We start from the raw sequence: 19210 nt of genomic DNA on the forward strand, positions 1-19210 counted from the left end.
TATATTCCACACTTTCTTCATCCATTCTTCCACTGAAGGGCATCTAGGTTGTTTCCAGGTTCTGGCTATTACAAATAATGCTGCTATGAACATAGTTGAACAAATGCTTTTGTAATATGATAGGGCATCTCTTGGGTATATTCCCAAGAGTGGAATTACTGCGTCTTGGGGTAGGTTGATCTCGAATTTCCTGAGAAACCGCCAAACTGATTTCCAAAGTGGTTGCACAAGTTTGCAATCCCACCAGCAATGGATGAGTGTACTTGCCTCATTTGATTGCCAAGGATGAGATATAAGACTAGAATCAAAAGAGTTATAATCAACATGGATGACATTTCAAATAGTTCCACCTAAATATTTTGTTTGTGACCTTGAAGCACAGACCCATTTTGATGTCAAGAATCACTACTATATTTTCAATGGATCTTATGGGACAAATAAGCTGCAAGACTTTTTGATAGATTCAAAAAAGTTTTTTTTTTCCTGTCCTGAGTGTGAGAATCTTGAAACAGATCTGCATGTCATGCCAAAGGAGCAAACAATAGCTGATTCTTATAATGTCTGTGGTTTTCAAATTTGTTTCACATAAATCATAACTTCTGGACATTCATTCTCAAAAACCCTACTGAGAATGGTGATAGCAATTGAAAAAGTTAAAGTGAAGAAGAAAAGGTTTTGACATATCTTAAAAGAGATGTGTGATGCAGATCTTTAAGTGGTACAAATCTTTTCCAGAGGAATGGAATTAGACTCTAAAAAATATATCTCAAAAGGATTTGCCAAAGTTATTTGTGTTCAAATGGGATTAATAATAAAATTTTGAAGGATGTGGAGAAATTATCTTCTCATGATAAAAGAAATGATAATGTTGAACATATTTAAGTGGTATATTCAAAAATGTTAGTATACTGAATGTTAAAATAGTTTTATCTACCAAATATGAGATGAAGATATTGATGTTGGTGCCACATAAATAGATGGATGTTACTTAGCTTATCAGTGTCCTGCCAGAAAACTTTTTCTATTATCAGCCAGCAGTGCACCATGTACACACAAGAGCTGAAATGGTTTAATATCATGCTACAATTCATATGAAAATGCTATTATTGTGAATGATCTGTGATTAAGCCCAATAAGATAGCTAGAGAGTCTTTATAAATTACTGAGTAATGGAAGTTTGCTCATTTGATAAATGTTTTAGAACACTAGTATTGGACACATCAGACCTCATTTATATAGCTACAAAAATAAATAATATTGGTCATTGTTACATCTTTGAACTGCAAATAGTCTATGTTAATGTAATTGGCTAATTTTTAGGATGTAGTGCCATTTATTGTAAGATTCTGGAACTTGGTAGGTTGTTCTGTTACAAAACTTGTAGAATACAAACAAAAATTTTTTAGTGACCTTACCTATTAGGATACAGAATGCTCAAAAAGTGTCATTAGTATCCTTTCAAATGGGCAACTAGTAATTCCTGTCAGTCTAAGGCAGTCAGATGATCAAATGACAGTATGAAATGCTCAAAAGAAGTAAAAATGACCTGCTTATTTTAATACAAAATTTTAGTCAGGGAGTTGTGACATTTCAGTTGGTATATGGCCACCCCAAAGTAGGCTTGTAACTGTGTTCATTGCACATTAGATGATCCAGGGGAATTATAAACCAACAAGCATTTTGCATGTGTTCTGTGGTTGCTTTGTCCTGAGAGTAAAGCTTTGATGTGTGATTAAACGTAAATTCTGATACTACTACTTAGGGGAATCCAGAAAAAGGAGCATTTACTCTCTAGCAGAAGTGAGTAGAGTTTTTCACCTTTTAATCCCATAATAGAATTTCAATATATTTAGACATACTGTATGTTGTGTATGGTATGCTTTCCCTTTATTCCATAGTATAACTTACAATTTAATGCCTTTTATATTTATATATAATAGCCTGTACTTCAGGTTTGGGTTACAATAATGCAAAAATAATTGTTACTGAGTACTATGTACTTCACGATCTCCAATTGTCTTTTTCTGAAGGGAAAACCAAAGTCAGAATTAAATAAGTAAATAAAAATATTTTTTTCAGATAATAGCATGTACTGGAGGTTAAACCAGCCAGTAAAATAGACATGATCTCTTATTATTTAACTAGTGAGTTTGAAGATTAACTGAGATATAAGGTCAATATGACTTTATATTATTCACCAGGTAACTATATAGTGGTTAAGTATATTCAGAATTATGATACCATTTAAAATGTTTAAATTACTATAAGTAGTTAACAAAAGCAAAATTTCTTCTTCATATATTTTAGTAACATTTGGCATTTGTTTCCAACTCTTCAGGCTCACCCTATGATCCCTCCTTCATCTTGGCCTGTGCTCCCTGCAATGTCATTTGCTCCATTATTTTCCAAAATCGTTTTGAGTATAAAGATCAAGTTTTTGTTAGCTTGGTGGAAAAACTGAATGTGAACTCTAAGATACTAGGCTCTCTCTGGGTGCAGGTAAAGCCCATATCCTTTCCTTCTGAGAACATACTTATGGTCTTTCTTCCCTACAGCTCAAATTCAATGTGGATCATGAATGAAGAAGGTAACCAGCTGACAAGGGCTAATGTATTATGGAAATAATTCTTGGAAGGGAGGACTAAACCCATAAGTGTACAAAGAGCAAAAACTTAGAGGCAGATGCCAACTGACTCAAGCCTGATCGTTTCTTATCCATGAATCTTCCTGTTGATTACTATAGAATTATTTGTTAAAATACTGCATTTGTTTATATAAGAGTGATCAGTCATTCACTGTTGTAGGGAGAACAGGGCCCCTGTCTCGTCCAAGCTCGCTTACACCCGAAATAATCATACAGAAACTGTATTCATTTAAACACTGCCTGGCCCATTAGTTCTAGCCTCTTATTGACTAACTCTTACATCTTGATTTAACCCATTTCTAATCATCTGTATGTCACCATGAGGTCATGGCTTACTGGGAAAGTCTGACTCTGGCAGCTCCATGGCGGCTCTCTCCTTCTGCTTTCTTTCTCCCATAATTCAGTTCTGTCTTCTCCTGAAGGGGAAGCCTAAGAGGGACACGCCTTTAGACCAAGGGGGACACGCCTTTAGACCAAGGGGGACACGCCTTACAAAACAAGGTTTTGGGCTAGGCTTCCCCTTCAATAATAAGAGGGACACGCCTTTAGACCAAGGGGGACACGCCTTTAGACCAAGGGGGACACGCCTTACAAAACAAGGTTTTGGGCTAGGCTTCCCCTTCATTCTCCACCTACCTAAATTCTGCCCCATCAAAAGGCCAAGGCAGTTTCTTTATTCAACCAATGAAAGCAACACATAGACTGAAGGACCTCCTACACCAATTTACAGGACATTTTACTAATCAAATCCTGCATCTACTTTTCATTAAACACATTCTGAACATATTACTGGGGAGCTTTATTTCAGTATAGGCAGAATATTCTCTGAAAGAAGAAAGAATACTAATGGCAAAGAAAGCTGTCAGTAAACACTGAGTATTCCTGTCAGTTAATAGGTCAGTTGGGATTCTAGTTTACAGGGTATCAGTAAAAATGAAAATATATATGTGTTAATGCTATATGGACCATAAATATTCTCATAGAATTGTTCTAGTCTGAACTAAAATTTCTTGCTCTCTGTATACAAAATGATTGTTTGATCAAAGAGAAAACCCTAAGGCCTATGTGGTGCAATTGATTTTACAACAGAACCATTTCTTTGAGCCAAACCCACCACTAAAGTGTCATTGCATTTCAGAAGACAGTTGATAGATATTGAACCTGGGGCACTAGATTTTTCTGTAAATGTTACCCCCAAAATTTTATCTTCTATTGTCACATTGAAAGTGTGTATTTAAATCACATGTATTTCAAACTGTAGGACAGAATTTATTTGATCCTTCAATGAGTTGACATGAACAAAATTTATGTTAAAAGATGTGGTGAATATGGAAATATTACTAATATCATTAACTATTGAGAGAAATTTCTTTCTTAAATCTCTCTATTAGAAAAAAGAATGTAAAAATGCACCTTCTTATGATGAATATGAATCATTTCTCTATCTAGCAATTCAAGTCATTCATGTGACACATTACTAATATATCTTACTTAGGTCAATACAGTGTCTATTTTATGTAAATTATTGCATTTCTTGCAGGTTTGCAATATGTTCCCTGTTCTGATTGATTATTGTCCAGGAAATCATAACACATATTATAAAAACTTGACTTCTATTCAGAGTTACCTTTTGGCAAAAATAAAAGAACACGAGGAATCCTTGGATGCTACCAACCCCCGGGACTTTATTGATTATTTCCTAATTAAAGGAAGGCAGGTAAAATGTTAATATTAATTTATTCAATTATTAAATAGCCAAAGTATTTTATACTTCATTGAAGTGATGTTTAAAACCATGTCAGTATCATTTGAAAAACAATTTAGTATTGTTCATGAGTGTGTAAGCCTGAAAAAATGGTTAAAATTGTTAATAAAATCACATTGACCCCATTCTTTTAATTAAAGCCAAAAAAGAAAAACTCAAAAAATCTAGCATAGTAAAAAACAACACAAAAATAAACAAATTTCAATATAGTAATAAATCACAAGCTTTTCTGTCTTAACTTGAGCATGAACATCATCAATGACTGTGTTTTGCTCACTTGCATATCATACAGATTAAAAGAGATCCGTACATATTTGTACTGATGGACTCCACATATGACTTCTAAAGGATGAATGATGTGCACCATGGGAAAGAGTATGCGGATGAAAGAGTAACGCTTTGAGTATAATTTCTCATGAGTTAATGAATTAATAATTCCAGTGCGGTTAGAGATGTGAGTGCAGTCAGGATGAACTGTTGGCATTGTGTAATTTCAGAAAGAGTTTCTCCACAACTTATTTTGCACTCTTGTTTAGAAAAGAACTATTGATAAATATTCTGGTGTGATAGGAGTCAGTTGTGCTACCATTATATTGGTTTGTATATTTTATTAGTGGTTCAGTGTTCGATGTCTTTGTTATTGAATTATTTTATCAATATTTAAAATCCAGAATTGTAAGTCCCTGAACTTTGCTATGTTTCTGACAGACTGAATCCTTTAAATTTCCATATATATTTACAATATGTTGTCAATATTTGTAAAGAGGCTAGTGGAAATTCACACAAAGACTGCATTTAAATTGTCAATCATTTAATTAAGCAATTTAAAAAACAGAGATAATATTAACATATGTTCCCAGTCACCAATTTGGGGCACTGACTATCTTCTAGTTTCAAAATGTGTGTCACTCTACCAAACACACCAAGCCATTAACAATTTCTCTCCAAACTCCATGGCATTAGTAATAACTTTGAGTGTATTTTTCTCTTTATGGACTTTCCTTTATCTCTCTGACAGAGTATACTGACATCTAAACCAGTTCTCAGTAGAGAGAGTTTACTTTCTCTCTTCCTGCATGTGCATAAAATCTTGGATGCTCCTAAAATTTCAGCTTGTTTCTGTACTGTGGTCACCTGTTACTGCATCTTTCATTTACAAACATGAGAATAGCACATTCATTCGTCATTCTTTGTCTTTGCATTATCTCTACCTCTGACTCTTCTGAGCTATTCATTTAGAAACATGTGTGTATGTGTTTCTTGATGGCAGGTTTTCATCTTTGTGCATATCTCCAGTGCAAAGTTTCTGATTCAAACTCATTTCATATTTACCTTTGTGAAGAACACACAAAAATTTCAACTAACAGTTTATAATTCATAGCTTCCACAATCTTTATTTTTTTATTTTATTAAAAATTTCCGCCTCCTCCTCACCTCCTATTTACCTCCCCCTCCCTCTCCTGTCCGAAGAGCAGTAAGGGTTCCCTGCCCTGTGTGAAGTCCAAGGTCCTCCCCACTCCATCCAGGTCTAGGAAGGTGAGCATCCAAACAGGCTAGCCCCCCCGCAAAGCTAGTATGTGTAGTAGGATCAAAATCCAGTGCCATTGTTTTTAAGTTTTCTTTCATGTGTAAGGGATTTTGCCTTTTTCCTTGCCTACATATTATCCTGTGTATATCTGGATATCAAAGTATTTTGCATCTTAATGTGTGTGCCAACTCCACACCACATTCATTGCTGTAGATTTCTACTTTGAGGGTTCAGATCTTTCTCCAGAGTTTCATTTGAATGTGTGGACTTGTTTTCTTATTTGATTTTTAGTACACATAGAAGTGACTCATTAGATTACTCATTAGATTACTCATTAGATTACTCCATTTTAAAGCTATTCCAAATTTCAGCGTTTGTGCATGAATTGCTTTTCCACTTATTTATTTATGTTCAACTTCTTAGATCCAGAAATGGTTCTAAGTGTGCCAATCTTTCATGCATATAATTATGCAATACTAAGTCTTTTCCAACCATATAAATGTGATTATTAGTTCACTAATTTCTGTTGTACAGATTCTTACCTAAGTTTAATTTTTTACTTCAAATTGCACTCATGTAATTTATTAGATTTGGTAATTTTTTTCTTTTTCTCTATTTTATATTAATTTAATATACCAACTACAATTACCCCTTCCTTTCATCCTTCTGTTCCACCCCTCTTCCCTTAACCCATACCATCCATTCCTCAGAAAGGGTAAGGCCTCCCATGGGGAGTCAGCAAGTTCTGGCACATTCAGTTGAGGCAGGACTAAGCATCTCCCCCACAGCATCAAGTTTAAGAAAGACATCCCAGCATTTAGAGTCAGCTTCAGAATACCAGCTCATACATTAGGGATAGATCCTGGTTCCATTGACAGGACTCCCACAAAAAAAAAAGGCTACAAAATTGTCACCCACATAAAGAGGACCTAGTTCTGTCCCATGAAGGCTCCCCAGCTGTTGGTCTAGAGTTCTTAAGTTTCCACAATTTTGGGCCTGACCCCATTTTCTCATATAAACCTTCCTCCCTCTTTTTGACTGGTCTCCTATACTTCATCCTGGTACTTGATGTGGTCTCTGCATCTGCACCCATCAGTTACTGGAAGAAGTTTCTAAAATGATTGTTAGGGTATTTACCATTCTGATTACAAAGGATGGTCAGTTTGGGTACCCTCTCCACTACTGCTATGGGTCATCTTTGTGGAATCCTTGAAATTTCGCTAGCATCAGGTTTCTCCATAACCCCATGATTCCCTGTATTGAGATATCTCTTTCATTTCTCTCCACTCCATCCTTCCCCCAACTTGAACACGAGGATTTTTTTTCTTTTGTAACTTGTTTTTTTTTTTTCTTTATATGACTTTGATGCAGTTACTATTGAGAGTAGGCAAAGTTAGCATATGTATTTCCTGGAAATGAGATGGGGTGGTTAGATATAGGAAAACGGAGGGACAGTAGAAGATATACAGTCAGCCTACCTGCTTCCTTTGCAGGAGCTGTCTGTTAGCAGGAAGGGCCTTCTAAAGTTGGTGTCTTGGATAAAGAAATAAGTAAGGAGACTGGGGCTAGGACTGGAGTCTGTGCAATCCATAGTAGGTCGGAGAAGGGAGTAGGCAATGCTACAACAAGTATCCTGCTATAGTGCTGGAGATAAGAATGAGAGCTTGAATATGGGGGGGAAAGAAGAGAAGAGAATATCTGCATGCAGACTCCTTAGTTTTCTGGCAGGAAAAGCCTGAGGGGCACCTACTGGGGACCTGATGGACTTGGTTTCTGAGATAAAGTAACAATTGGGAAGTGCTAAAATCAATGGGATCAAAGTGGAGTCAGGGGAGGCTGCCACAGCTATTCTCCTATAGAGGTGAGGATGAAAGTAAAGTATTGGACATGGAGGAACAGAAGGAAAAGAAAAGATATGTAAGGTATTTTTAAAGTATGTACTTCTCCTTCATAGTAATGAAAACATTGCTGGGCATATTATTCTGGGTTGGGAACTGTCATTCAGAATTTGGAATACATTATTCTGGACCCTTCTGGTTTTAAATGTTTGTGTTGAAAATCCCGGTGTAATTCTGAAAGCCCTGTTATAAGAGTAATTTTATTTTTCTCTCTTACAAGTTTTAGTTGCTTTATTTTCTGATTTTGTTATATGATAATTTTATGATATTTTGAGTATGTTGTCATTCCATATCCTGTTCTTGTCTCTGTATTTCCATATCTGTACACCTATTATATGCAGATGTTAATATCCTTTTCTAGTTTTTGGAAAATTTCTACCAAGATCTTCTAAAGAATGTGATCTATGCTGTGTTAGTCTGTTTCTATATACACCTTTTGAAGGCCGGGTCTCTTCCCATTGCTCAAGTTTTCTCCTGATTTATCTTTATGTATCTTCTTTAATTTATCATAGGCCTTTAGAGAGTTATCTAACTCCTCTCCTCATTTTTGTTTTTTATTTTTAACTGGACTATCTAAAGAATGTCAGTGTTATTTTTAGTATGTTATTTAAATATAATATAATTACACCACTTCTTCCTTTCCTTTCCTTCTACCTACACCTACCATGCAACAAGCTTCCCTTGATATTCTTGGTAGAATGTTCTTTAATGATTATTGCTACATGTGTAACTGCATAAGGATAAGTACATAAATTCAACAATGTGAGAACATTCAGTATTGACAATCTGTATATTTTAGGACTGACCACTTAACATTGGATAACCTTTTCTGGTGTTCAACTTTGAGAAAGACTGCATCTCTCTCTCTCCATAGTTTTTAATTGCAACTCATCATCTGGGCTTGTCGTCCCAAGCAACTCTTCTCAGCAACATCATAATTCACTTGATGTTATAAGTATTTAGGTTATATTCAACAGCCATAATTTAGAGATTTCATGAGTGTAGCTTCTCTGTCATATCTAGAAAAGCCATCTTGCTGCAAAATTCCTTACCATCTCATTATTGCTATCATTCTCCCTCATACAAGTACATTATCTTAAACAAGAACAGAAATACATGTACAAATTGTAACAAAATCAACCTTGTATCAATAGACCAAGACCCATACCAATGGAAAGTATTCATCTTTGTACTATATCCCCCTTTAAATGAAAACAAACATTTATAAACAATCATTTTGGAAATTTGGGCATAGTTTTCTCTAAACTGCTTCCTACTATTCATTTGGAAATATATTTTTAGGGTTGACAGAGACCTTTCAGGGAATCTTGTCCCATCAAAACTCATTAGCCTGAAAGGAATCCACAGGTTCTCAACTTGTGTGGAAACAAAAGCAGAACCTCTTTCCAAAGCAACATAATCTTAGACCCAAATTTTCAATTCAAGATACTTTATGTTCCTTTAATTTAGAAGCCCCCAGAATCCAAAGTTTCTCTTCAGTCAAAAATTCCAAGGAAAACACAATAATATAAATCATCTAGATTGCCTGTGTATATTCTATTGTTATGTGGATTATTTTATTGTTTTTACTCCTTTATACAACTGTTTATACTCTTTTATATTACTTTCACTGTCTCTTTATATAGACTTTGTTTTATTTTAAAACTCTTATAACAATACTCTTTTTCTTCTCTCTCTCAAACCTACATACATTTTTTAAATATACTATGACCCATTCAGAGTTTTATTTCTGTCTGTATCTATCTTTAATCCTTTTCTGTATCTGTACCTGTGATTATTTTCTGACCAGAAGCACTTTTTTTAATGTTAAGCGGGCATGGCTAGGACCAACTTCATGGCCCTGCCTATTTACTCTGCCCAGTCTAACATGGTGGAATCATGTTCACAGGCTCTGCCAGCCATGCTTACCACCCCAGGTCTAGGGAAACAGTGGGTTTATATTGCCATTAAGCAATTTGAAGTACTCTGCTTACACACCCCATTAAATGTTCTATAATAAGACTTTCCATCACAAACAGAGCTATTTGTGCTGCTAGCATGAACCAGGGGGTTGGCTCCTAAAAGAGTCCTGGAGTTTTTGCTGCTAATGCTTTGTCAGGAAGTCTTCTATTAAAGGAGCTGGGCCTCTGCTCACCACCAGCAAGCAGAAAAAAAATCTGAAAAAAATGTGGCTACCAAGAAGCTGTGCTTTGCTCCCATTTTTGTAGGTCTAGAAGCCCTATTTTTCTTTAAGATTTCTAGGACTTATGTGGATCCATGCCCCAGAAAGTGGGTGCCATTTTGTAAACAGGGTCTATATATTTGTTTCCTGGCTGCACACACCCTAATAATCACACTGAAACTGTATGAATTATAACAGAATTTGGTCTATTAACTCAGGTTAGTTTTATTTTTCAGTTTTTTCGATACCTGGTTTCTCTGTAGTTTTTGGAGCCTATCCTGGAACTCGTTCTTCTAGACCAGGCTGACTTCAAGCTCACAGAGATCTGCCTGCTTCTGCCTCCTGTATGCTGAGTTTAAAGGCATGTACCATCACTGCCCGGCTAGCTCAGGATTCTTATTAACTAACTTTTACATCTTAAATTAACCCATTTATATTAATCTGTGTAGCACCATGAGGCTATGACCTACCAGTAAGGTTTTGGCTTCATCTCCTTCAGCAGCTACATGGTTTCTCCCTGACTCTACCTACTCTCTCTCTCTCTCTCTTTCTCCTTCTCTGTATATAGCTCTTCAACCCTCACTATATTCTGCCCTGCCATAGGCCAAAGCACCTTTATTAATTACCCAATAAAACCAACACATATACAGAAGGATATCCCACATCACTACTATGTGGGTATTAGGATAAATATTTTTAACTCAGTTAAGAAATTTACTGGTTTGTCAAAGTGCAAGTAGGGTGTTGTTCTCTTAGAACTATTTCCTCTCTAGAGTAGGAAGCTAGGGTTCCACTACCATCCATGTGTTCCTATTGTTGAACAATCCTTACACTCAACAAGTGGTTTTACTAACAAGATATGAGCCAAAATTGCACTGCTGTATATCCAAATGCATTTAAGCATATATAAATATAATTGTTAATTTGTAAGTATAATTCTTTAGATGTAATTAAAGTTAATTTGGACATAAGCAATGCCAATTTATGGTTAGAAAGTCACATGAAGCTGTATTACAAAGGGAAATAGATGAGCTTCTTTGGCAGTTGCAGTAAATGGAAGGCAAATTATTTTAATAGTGTTAATAATACAATATTAATACACTAGAGGCCATCTAGTAATCATAAAAATGTTATCAATTTGCTAATTATGAAATGATGAGGATTTATTTCTGGACTTGCCTTAACATTTCAAGATGTAACATTGTTGACAATCCTGTAGCACAGCATCTTTACAGCTTGGTCAAATGCATTATTCATCCTTTTGATTTATTCCAAATAGGCCATGACTGGGTCATGTTCTATCTTCATGACTTAGTATCTCATGTGTACATATATCATTCACCCTTCCTTAATTCATAGATCATGATGCTATTTGAATCCCTAATGGAATGGAGCTAAGTCATCTTGACTGGGAACCTAATCTTGCTAGCTGTGCTTCATCTATTTTAAAAACTTTAAAATCAGTAATGAGTGTACAGCTATACTTAGTCCATAAAAGTCTTTGGGAATCTTTTAAAAGGAAGTTCTTGAAAGAGCTTTGAAAAGGTAGTATTGTGTCCCCAATTCTCCTATTTATTCTAATTCAAATTATGCTTTCTTATTTAAGGGAAAAACTAGTTATGAGTACCTTAAATCAAATGTCTTCTGAACTCAGGTATAAAGAGACTTGTAACCCTCATGTTATTGTCATACAGTAGACATGAAGCATTAGAGTCAAGTGCCTGTCAATGTTCTTACAATATGTAGTGTATAGGCTTTCCTTTTACAAATGAGTCTTCTTATGTCCATATAATATGAAACATAAATTCTTAAAACACGTGTTTTAATTTGAGAAAATAGACAACAAACAAAATCAATTTCTCTTAATATTTTCTATAGTCTTACAGTTTAACATTGTACACACACCAAACAAACACACACATACACACACATACAGGTATATAATCTTAGAACTGCAATTCTGACAAATAGGAAATATACGTATGAATAATGAAGTTTAGATATCTATACCACAGTCTCTGAAATGCCATTTAGTTTCAGCCACTGCTTATACCTTCTAGATTCTGTGCTATCAACAATCTAGAATTGTACAATATTGTATATTCAATTGTAGCTTTGATGTGGCAGGAAATAATTCATTAGATAACAGTATCAAATCATCCTTAGGAAAATCACAATCAGCAATCGATATATACACGTGAAAACCTGACAGCTACGTTGACTGATATGTTTCTTGGGGGGACAGATACTTTAAAGACAACAATGGCATTTGCTCTCCTGCTCCTGCTGAAGCACCCACATGTCACAGGTGAGGTTGTGTGTGGTAAATCAAAGCATTCTGGAAGATGCTGGCAAGATACTGCCAGCACCCTGTGTGCTGTTATTCAAAAATCTCAGTATTTAACTTGCAGTTCCACTGGCTGCAAAGGGGAGCATAACTGAGAAAAATGAAGAAACTGTAGCTGAAGAAATGTCCATCAAAGACTGTCCTTCATCTGAGCTCCCTGACAGGCAGTCTGTGCTAGGCACCTAAGGTATATATGGAGCTGTGGCTGAATATTGACTTCTTCACCATATTCAGGCTTTTAGAAAAGATGAATTCTTGTAGCTACTTTCTTTATTCTGATAAATTTAGATATGTGGTAAAGAAAAAAGAAATCACCTCACAAAAGTCAATAAGTAATCCTAGTGTTTTATGCTTTTTCTTGTGAAATTTTACATTCTGTGAAGAAATCAAGACTGTTTGGACATTTAGAAATACATTTTCAAGGATGTTGAAATTAAATCAGTATTTGGAAGTTTTACCAGAGTCCATAAAAGTTCTGCTGAACAATAATCTTTTCAAACATAACAAATTTTTTGTCTGGTGGTGCTGACACACACCTTTAAGTAATTGTAACTGACCAAAGGGAAAATTACAAACTGAAGTGAAAAGACATGCATTAATGAAAATATGCATCAAAAGTGAAACCTAACTCTAATATTCGTTATAGGGAATGATATTTATGTATCTGCAATTCTTTCCACAATGAGTATCCATATTACTAAGTATGATGATATAAGATCTATTATAGAGAAATGAAAGGATGCATGTATACATGTGTACTGACATGTGTGTGATATGTGTTTGTATCAATAGATATGCAGTTATAAATAGAATGTGGGTTTAATCGACATTTTCTTTTTCCATACCAATAACTCACTATAAAAAAACAGTTGTCGTTAAAACACAAATATATTTCCAAGTAGTGTTTGGTGTTGAACGTGCCCACTGATGATTAATAAGAAGATAACTGGAGGAAAACTGTACAAAGACCCACACATACCCTGCTGCTTTTCTCTATTTCAACATTTGTCATTGCTCCTAACCAGCTAAAGTCCAGGAAGAGATTGACTGTGTGGTTGGCAGACAACGCAGCCCCTGCTTGCAGGACAGGAAGCAAATGCCCTACACAGATGCCGTGATTCATGAGGTTTCAGAGATTCATTGATATCGCCCCCACAACCTACCCCATGAAGTGACCTGTGATGTTAAATTCAGGAACTACCTCATCCCCAAGGTAAGCTTGTTTCTTCTCTACTCTACTTCTGTGCTAATGATGCTCCTAGGTTCACAGTGTGGTTCCAGTCCTCTGAGTCACGCTGTTTTTTGGGGTTCCTTATGCTGCTTCATAATCAGGAAGGCAGTCCTACAGCAGGCAGGGACACAATAGTGATAATTCCACTTTTCTCAGCCTGGATGAGCATTGGGGTTTTATATTTCCACATGTATTTTCCAAATTTTTTTCAAATTCATTCAAGAAAACTTTGTGATTTTTATCATAGAGAAAAAAATTAATAAAAACTTTGAGGAGGTTATATCTTGCATTATTCAAGCAATAGAAAAAAATTATACTTTTACCTGTGCTTTGTTTTTTTTCTCCAAATGATTTGGTTTCACTGACATAGTTTGGAAATATTTTCTTTGAGTTTCAATGAATAATGAATATTCTTGATATTTTATTTTTAAATAACATTGTAAAAATTGATTTAATTCTTATATTGATCATACTTTACTCAAACTCATATATTTTACTAATTGAACAAATGTTTTATCTGAAAATGTATGTAGAATGTAAATTATACTTAAATTTTCCGCATAATATTTTATGTATACTTTTATTTTTAATCCTTTTTTCCTTACTATTGCTTATGCTATTATTGAAGTAATTGATGAATTTCAGATAGCATGAAAAAAACTGGGTTTTAATTTTAACCTCACTGAAATATAATGTTTTAAAATTTTTATTAGTACACTTAGAATGTGTGAGCAATTAGGAACCAGAAGGGAGTAGGGAAACTCAAAATGTAAAATATGCTTTCAATTCATGACTCATTTAGAGCAGAGATGAAGTTGACATAAATATGTGATAAAGTTGAGTTGGTGAATGGGTGCAAACATTTCATTTCTGATCAATGTAACTGCAATATTCACCTGTCAAACAATGTCTTTGTATAATTTGGGAAGTATTTTTATCTAATTAAGTTGTGGCAAAAGGATCTTTTGAAATATGAATTGTGGTTTTTAGTACTGAAGTCTAGCATAATATAACAACACTTAATCTATAACTCTATATATAACTAAATAGTAAATAGAGTAAAAATGGGACAGGAATGACTTATTACCAAAACAAGTGGATCAAATAGTTCAATATAAAACCAGACACACTAAACCTGATACAAGAGGAAATAGGTATTAGCCTTGGACATACTGGAGCAAGAGACAATTTTCAAAACAGGACACTGATATCTCAGTCACTAAGATTAACAATTAATAAATGGGACCTCATGAAACTGAAAAACTTCTGAAAAACCCTCAATAGGAGAAAAGAGAAGCTTACAGAATGGAAAAAGATTTTCACCTATTCCACATCTAACAGATAGCCAAAATCTAAGATATATAAAGAATTCAAAGAGCTATAAATAAGAAATAAAAAACTCCACTTAAATATAGGATACATGAGTAAACATAATTCTCAATAGAGGAATCACAAGTGCCTGTGCAAAAGCCTTACATTTTCAAGGTCCTTGGCCATCAGGGAAATGTAAACCAAAAGGATTTTGAGATTTCATCTTATACCTGTCAGAATGTCAGATCAATAGCAGAAGTAACAGTACAAGTTGACAAGAATGTGGAGCAATCTAGATGTTCCTACATTGCTAGTGGGAGTACAAACTTTTAAATACACTACAAAAATTAATATGCATGTTGCTGTGAATATTGTTAATCACTCTACCTCAAGAACCAAATTTTCCACTTGATGGGCAAATACTAAAAAGATGCTCCATCCTACCAAAACCACACTTGCACAACTATGATCATAGCAGTTTCACTTATAAGATCCATGAACAGGAAAAACTATGGATTGTCCCTAATTTAAGACCCCATAGAAAAATTGTGGTCTATTTACTAGTATTTATTATATCATGAAACTTGCAGGCAAATGGATGAAACTAGAAAAAAGTCATCCCAAGTAAGGTAACCCAGGCTCAGAAAAAACAAACACGGTATTTACTCACTTATAAATTGACAGTAGGTATCAGTTAATGGATAACTGTTAATCCACAGACACAGAAAGGCAAAATAACAAGGAGGGCTCAAGGAGAAATATGTGGATCAACCTGGGAAGAAAAGTAGAATCGATTTGGTATGTTCAGAAGGCTATTGGGAATGGGAAAAGGAGGGATCATGTGTGTGGAGTAATGAAAGAAGAGTTCATGGGGGCAAAATGACTAAAATTTGGTGGCATTTGGGGATCATGGTGGAAACCGTGTTCAGGGAGAAATCCCTGGAATCTGTAAGTGTGTTTTTAGGACTCCTAGTAATAGGGGCTAAGGAGCCTAAACAATCCACCTTCTGTTAGCAGGCAAAGCTTGAAGTGAGGGACTAGAATACAAACTCAGCCACAAAGCCTTTGACCAACAATTTGTCCTGCCTACAAGATGTTATGGGGTAATGATAGCTCCGAACTTGTGGAGTGGCCAACCAATGACAAGTCTAATTGAGTCCCATGCCAGGAGAGGAGACCCAAGTCAAATGCTGCCTGCATGGATGCACAGGAAACAATTAAATGACCCAGAGACCTAGGGTAGAATGAAAAAGAACTGGCAAAAAATAATAATGCTCTTTAAAGATAATCTACTGTATAGGTCAGTTGTCATCTAGGAGACTTCCTCTGGGAGTTGATATGAATAGATGCAAACTCACAGCGAAACCTTAGGCAGAGTTTTGGAATTCTTGTGGAAGAGGAGGAGGGAGGATGGTAGGAGTTGGAGGAGGGAGGATGGCAGGAGTCCAAGGAGTCACGGAGGCCAGGAGAATACAGCCCACAGAATTAGCTCAGGAGGACTGACACATGCTCACAGAGACTGAAGCAGCCATCATGGAGCCTGTATGGATCTGCACTGCGTCCTCTGAAAGTATGCTTTGGTTGTTTATCTTGGATTTCTAGAGAAACTCCAAACACTGGTGCTGCAGGTATCTTTGGCAATTTTTCTTGGTCTTGGTACCCTTTTCCTCCCATTATGTTTTATCTCCCTGCCTCGATATGGATATTTTCGCATAGCTGTATTGCATATTATTATCCCTTCTCAGTTGACATTTCTGTGAGGCCCGCCTTTTCTGAAGGGGAACAGAGTGGCAGTGGATCTGAAAGAGGGGGTTGATTGTGGGACTGGGGGGATTGGAAGGAGATGAGGATACAAAATATGAAAGAATAAATTAAAAAGAATTACATTGTTTCCTTTTATGTTCTATTAGTTCTGGTCCCTTTTAAAGCAGCATCTCTCCTGCTTACATATGTGTGTTTATATACATAGACAGTATATGTGAGAACAGACCATTCCTTCACTGACCTGTAGGAATGCATCTATATCTGAATTCTGTCCATGAGAGAAACCAAGTGCTGTTTGTGTGTTTAGACTCTGTGTTCCATCATGAATGAGTTCCTATGCTATTTACATACAGTACAGCTCTCCACATGATATCATGACCCATGTACTTATATAAAGCAACTGATAAACTAGAGCAGCAGGTATGAAACACCCATGTCCAAGTGTGCAGGGAAAGGGAACAGACTCAGAAGGATTATTACCAAAACCTAAGTGCTGACTTCAAATTCAGTAGAGGCACATTAGCCACATCACTGTGGCTTGACTCAGTCTCTTCCCTGTTCCCTGCATGTTCTGTCTGTTGAAATGTCCCTGATCTTCTTTGTACCTACTTTACGGAGAAAAGATGAAAATTGTTTCCCTTATGTCTCTTAGAACCATGATATTTTTCTAACTTGATGTCTTTGTGTGAGCTGTTTGCAGGGAACGACCATATTAACATCACTATCATCAGTGTTGTATGACAGCAACGAATTCCCCAATCCAGAGACCTTTGATCCTGGTCATTTTCTGGATGCAAAAGGAAACTTTAAGAAAAGTGACTACTTTATGCCTTTCTCAGCAGGTAATATAACCTCATTTTCATGACTTTGGTGACACAAAAAGCTGTGAGAAATTTTACAGTGACACCTAAGGGACTCATAGAATTGTATTTTGTGTGTGATTAGAACTTATGCACTGTCATTGACACTCTTCCCTGCTGGAATCAAATTTGGAGGTTACACTTACTTCACACACAATAAAGAATGCTAGTGGTTTACAATTTGCAGTCTTCCTTTACATGTACATCTCATGGATACAAAAGTCATCATCATAGAGAATAAATGTCACTTAGCCTTTGAACAATCACCATTAAATAAAGACTGCCATAATTTTACTTTTCTGTTGTTTCATACTTCTCCTGGCTCAGCTATGTAGAAACACATCCAAAAAACACCGAAAAGCTCCGAGGCATGAAGCCCACTCAGGGAAGCAGATGAAAAAGAGGTTGATGTGTTCGGTCTTGTGGTTAGAGAGAATCACCCATCCCTGACCAAGACAGTTGCTAGGGAGAAATATGCAAGAGTTTTCTCTCTAATACTTCAAATATAAAACACAAATATCAATCAACATTGTAGTTTATGACTTTCTATCTGACGCAAAGGACATAAATGAAAGACAAAACCAAAAATTATTATCATTTTACAATCTCATTCTTATTGTTTGAGTTTTATATATGTATACAAAGACTTCTCATCAAAACCACACCTATATTTCAACCCAATTGTCAAATGCATTTAATTCTCACCCTGCACTATTCTCTTACTACAACTTCGTACACGTTCTTCTTTTCGTATACAACTAGTATACAGCACTTTTATTCCTCTTCCATTTCCACCCCTTTTCTTTTCATTATTTTAATTTATTAGATTTTTTTTAAAAAATAAAAATTACCAATCCAAGTTTCCACTCTCTCCCCTCTGTCCATTCCACCCACAAACCCTCTCATCCCACCTACAACCAATCCTCAAAGAGGGCAAGGTACGTTGCCTTGTGGAAGGTCAAAGGCCCTCCTTGCTATATTTAGCCTGAGCAAGATATACATCCAAATACAATAGGATCCCAAAAAGCCAGTACATGCAGAAGGAATAAATCCTGGTGCAACTGCCAGTGGCCCTTCAGTCTGCCCCAGCCATGCAACACATTCTCAAAGCACTGAGTGCTCTATGTCCTTCTAGTGTGCTTAAGTTTAGTGACATGCCCTGAAGCATGAATAACCTACAATTGGCCAAATTCATGATTGAAAACTAGATCTATTCTTTGAGTAGCCTCTAGCTGCCCATATTTCTTCATTAGAGGGGAGACTTTTTGAGCATATTCCCAGTCCTTGCTGGGATTTTGGCTAATGTTAGCTATTTTTTTTTTTGCAAAGGTAATAAAGGCCTGGGTAAATGAATCAGCAATTAAGAGAATTTGCTTCCTTGCCATAAACCTGAGTCAAATGCCCAGCGCTAATCCTGGGAAGCTCACAAACACCTATATTCCCTGCTCCAGGAGACCTGGAGCCATCCTCTGAACTTCCTAAACAATTAACCTTGACATATTCATTCACCCAGACATTCAAACATGTTTAATTGTTTAAAAGAAAATAGAGAATTTTATCTACAAACACACACACACACACACACACACACACACACACACATACACACACACACACATATGTATTATCCTAGATCTAGGTGTAAGAAACTTCCAGGTTACCATGAGGTAATGGAATGCT

General features: G+C 35.9%; 1 protein-coding gene across 1 annotated transcript in view; it reads left to right on the top strand.

Moving 5' to 3' along the window:
- Positions 1-19210, top strand: part of LOC119808473 (cytochrome P450 2C26-like) — a 42304-nt gene that overhangs the window by 4536 nt on the left and 18558 nt on the right. The window contains 5 exon segments of the mRNA XM_038321023.1: positions 2339-2499; positions 4185-4361; positions 12184-12325; positions 13390-13577; positions 17371-17512. Coding sequence (XP_038176951.1) covers positions 2339-2499; positions 4185-4361; positions 12184-12325; positions 13390-13577; positions 17371-17512 — 810 coding nt within the window.

Source organism: Arvicola amphibius, chromosome 1, assembly GCF_903992535.2.
Source record: "Arvicola amphibius chromosome 1, mArvAmp1.2, whole genome shotgun sequence".
Classification (NCBI taxonomy): Eukaryota; Metazoa; Chordata; class Mammalia; order Rodentia; family Cricetidae; genus Arvicola; species Arvicola amphibius.